This window comes from Microtus oregoni, unplaced genomic scaffold, assembly GCF_018167655.1.
Source record: "Microtus oregoni isolate MIOR12 unplaced genomic scaffold, Mior012 000002F_ref0000024, whole genome shotgun sequence".
Lineage (NCBI taxonomy): Eukaryota > Metazoa > Chordata > Mammalia > Rodentia > Cricetidae > Microtus > Microtus oregoni.
Genome location: NW_024543061.1, coordinates 10,688,792 through 10,693,440, shown reverse-complemented (window position 1 = coordinate 10,693,440; position 4,649 = coordinate 10,688,792). Strand labels below are relative to the sequence as shown.

Genomic DNA, 4,649 nt, shown 5'->3' with positions numbered 1-4,649 from the left:
CATACTTTTCCTCTATTCTTCACTCCATCCTTCCATTCTTTTACTACATATTTTCTTACTCTAAGTTACTTTTGCTGTTGTGAATTTTTCAACATATTTTACCATTATCCTAATACTGTTAACCTGAGATAGCTTTCTTAACATTTCTGCCAAAACAAAGCAGTTAGATATGTCTTGGATTTTAACAAAGAATTGTTATTAGAGTACCGAATAGATTCTGTTGAAGAGCTATAGCTGATATCTTTCAGTGATCATTCATACTGCCTGTGGTGTTATGTTTGCCTGTTGATTCTCACCAGTCTCACACATGCTGCCCTTTGATATTTGCCGACTGCTTTGCATGGGCACTCTAGGTTAGCCCAGCGGCTCAGAATTTATAAACCTGACTTTTACAGTGTGAACTGAGCTGCATCAGATAGGCGGGGGAAGAAAGATGGAGTTACAGACACATGTCCTCATGTCCCTGCTGCTCTGGGTGTCTGGTGAGAAATTTAAAAGTGTTATAATCCTTTTAGGGTCATTTCTTTGTATATAAGAAATTTACAATGTGTGCTAGAACATAATATTTGTTACAGAATTGTGTAAGATATACATACAGTAACAAGGTGACATTGTAAGGTTATTAAATAACAAATTCCTAGTATTACTATATTCTGTGCTTGCATATTATGAATCTTCATTTTGTATTCCTTATTGCAGGTGCAGGTGCTGATATCGTGATGACACAGTCTCCATCCTCCCAGGCAGTATCAGCAGGAGAGAAGGTCACCATTAGCTGCAAGTCCAGTCAGAGTCTTTACAGCAGTTATTACAAGAAAAACTTCTTGAACTGGTATCAGCAGAAACAAGGACAGGCTCCTAAGCTACTGATCTACGATGCATCCACTCGGTACACAGGGGTCCCTGATCGCTTCATAGGCAGTGGATCTAATACAGATTTCACTCTTACCATCAGCAGTGTCCAGGCTGAAGACCTGGGACATTACTACTGTATGCAAGCTAATGAGTATCCTCCCACAGTGCTTCAGCCTCCAACAAAAACTTCTGAGAGTCTCAGCAGCTGCCTGCACCACATGCAGTCCTGCACCTGCACACTTCTCCCTTCTGCTTGAGAACCAGTGAGCCTGAAACTCTGATCAAAATTTAGCCAGAGCTGAGAAAGATGTAGTGGATTCAATGTCTCTTATATAATTTGGTATGATAAGCCTGTATGTGCAAATACACAGGAAAACTCAGTATTATTTTTCTCTTTCTTTGTAACGCAGTGCCATAACCTCTGTTGCTTGAATATGAAGGATTTACTTTCTATAGTTCTGGAGTTCTGGCATCTATCATAACACTCTTTGGACTGAAGTGATGATGATGACAAACAGTATTTTGTTTCAGAAGCTGTAGGAAAGCCTGTTTCCTATGTTTTCTGATTCTAGAGGATCTTCTTACTTCATTACTTGTGTCTGTTTCTTCTGGTTTTTTCCTTTCTACTACTTTTTAGTAGATAATGTTACTGTGTCAATTTGAGTGTGTATTTGTGTTTGTGCCAGCATCTGCATATTTCTAGGTGCATATGTGACATTGCCTCATTGAGGAGATCAGAGAACAACTTGGACTTTCTTGTCTTTTTGTCATTTAGGATCTGGAGAATCAAATCGAGTTTGACAGCAGGATTGGTTTCAAGTGTATTTGATGTGTGGGCCATCTTCATGCACCCTTGAAATCTTTATTAGTGTATATTTATTTTATACAATTTTCTCAAAAGCAGTGTTTTTCCAGTATATTATATATTTTGACCATATGTGCTAAATTTATTTCAAGAGTTTGTTTTTTGAAGAAACAGATAAACAATAGCATGCAAACTAACCTAGAGAAAAAGAAAAATATATAAATAATATCAGAAATATGATATTTGGCTTGCAACAGATGCAAGTGAAATCTTGGTGATCACAAAGGATTATTTAGAAATCTTATACATCTCCAAAAACTGGAAAATTTTGAACATACTGGTATGTTTCTAAAAACAAGTGCTATAAAGTTAAGTCAAAAGTATATCAACATCTTCAGCAAACCAGAGAGAGCAACACTTTTAAAGAGGCAATATCTATGAAAGGAACTTAAAAGAGAATTTGGTGAAATTAAGGACATCCATCATATCTTTAAGAAATATGGAAGAAGAAATAGAGTTCTTAAATATGAAAATGTTAAGTCATATTGCAAGAAGTATATCAACAAAAATCAGAAATTCTTGTCTGTAAAATTCCAGATAGAGCAGGCATATGTTAAAAGACAGATGGTAGCACAGAGGCGGAGCGGCGCGGCGGCCAGACGCGGCGGAGCGGCGCGGCGGCCAGACGTGGCGGAGCGGCACGGGCGGCCAGACGCGGCGGAGCAACACCACATACAGGAAGAGGCTTTCGGGGACCAGCGCAGTGGCAGACCCAAGCGGCGGGGACAGGCGTGCAATAAGGAGAGCAGTTCGCCCTACTACAATTGAATCAAAGAGGTAGGCTTTTGGTTGGCCAGGTCACTGGCACAAGGGGAGCCTGGTCCTGTCCTGAAGATCCTTCGGAGGGGTGAGAGGGTTCTTGGCCTGCAGCAGGAACCACGAAAGAGAGTGAGGGCATTTTGTAAGCGGAGCCCTTGGCCAGCAGGGAAACCTGATCCGGTTTTTAAAGGACCCATTGGATAGGATCAATAGGAGGAAATGGGCAGGCGCCAAGGCAAGAATTCACCCAATAATCCGAAAAACAACATGAAAACATCAGAACCCAATGATCTTACAACAGAAGTATTTGAACAACCTAACACAGAAGAAGTGGAAAAAATCGACTTTATGAAGATAATAGAGTCCCTTAAACAACATGTAAAAAATGCCCTTATAGAAATGGATGAGAAGTATAACAAAAAGTTTGAAGAAATGAGTAAATATGTACATGATACCCTGGGAAACCAAGAAAAAACCATCAAGCAGGTAATGGAAACAGTTCAAGAATTGAAAACTGAAATGAAGGCAAAGAAGAAAATACAAACTGAGGACCAGCTGGATATGGAAAATCTAGGCCAACGAGCAGAGTCTACAGAAACAAGCATAATCAATAGAATACAAGAGCTAGAAGAAAGACTCTCAGATGCTGAGGACACCATAGAGAAAATAAACGAACAGATCAAAGAAAACAGCAAAGCCAACAAATTCTCAACACAAAACATTCAGGAACTATGGGACACAATAAAAAAACCAAACCTAAGAATAATAGGAATAGAAGAAGGAGAAGAGTCACAGCTCAAAGGCCCAGAAAATATTTTCAACAAAATTATGGAAGAAAACTTTCCCAACTTAAAGAAAGATATTCATTTAAATATTCAAGAAGCATACAGAACACCAAACAGACTGGATCAAAGGAAAACATCTCCTCGCCATATAATAATCAAAACACAAAATATACAGGTTAAAGAAAGAATATTAAGAGCTGCAAAAGAAAAGGGGCAAGTAACTTATAAAGGTAAACCGATCAGACTTACACCTGACTTCTCGATGGAAACTATGAAAGCCAGAAGGTCCTGGATAGAGGTTCTGCAGAAGCTAAGAGACCATGGATGCAAACCCAAACTACTATACCCAGCCAAGCTATCGTTCATTATCAATGGAGAAAACAAGACATTCCAGGATAAGAAAAAATTTAAACAATACCTAGCCACAAATCCAGCCCTACAGAAAGTAATAGAAGGAAAATCGCAACCCAAGGAATCCAACACTGCCAACACTGCCTATAATAACCCAGGCATCTAATGACCCTTCAAGAGCACATCTCAAAGAAGGGAGACACACAATCTCTACTACCAAAAGCAATAAGAATAACCGGAGTAAACAACCACTGGTCATTAATATCACTTAATATTAATGGGCTCAATTCACCTATAAAAAGGCACAGGCTAAAAGATTGGATACGAAAACAGGATCCAACATTCTGCTGTTTGCAAGAAACACATCTCAACCACAAAGACAGGCACCTACTCAGAGTAAAGGGTTGGGAAAAGGTGTTTCAAGCAAATGGTCCTAAGAAAAAAGCAGGTGTGGCCATACTAATTTCTAACAAAACTGACTTCAAACTAAAATCAATCAGAAGAGACCGAGACGGTCACTTTATACTCATAACAGGAACAATTCATCAGGAGGACGTCTCAATCCTGAATATATACGCCCCCAATATAAAAGCACCTACTTATGTAAAAGAAATATTACTAGAACTCAAGGCAGACATGAAACCACACACACTAGTAGTAGGAGATTTCAACACACCTCTCTCTCCAAGGGACAGGTCAATCAGACAGAAACCTAATAGAGAATTAAGAGAATTATTGGAGGTAATGAAGCAAATGGACTTAACAGACATCTATAGAACATTCCACCCAAATAGGAAAGAATATACCTTCTTCTCTGCAGCTCATGGAACCTTCTCAAAAATTGACCACATACTTGGTAACAAAGGAAACCTCCACAGACACAAAAAAATATCAGTGTCCACCTGTGTCTTATCAGATCATCACGGATTAAAGTTAGAAGGCAACAACCACGCTGCCCCCAAAAAACCGACAAACTCATGGAAACTGAACAGTCAACTACTGAACCACACCTGGGTCAAGGAAGAAATCAAGAA

General features: G+C 39.2%; 1 gene segment (V, D, J or C); it reads left to right on the top strand.

Annotated features, from left to right (window-relative positions):
• The first annotated feature begins 386 nt into the window (after window positions 1-386).
• On the top strand, window positions 387-1,112 carry LOC121433284. The segment is given in 2 exon segments: window positions 387-482; window positions 700-1,112. Coding segments are annotated over 2 exon segments (462 nt in total).
• The last annotated feature ends 3,537 nt before the right edge of the window (window positions 1,113-4,649 follow it).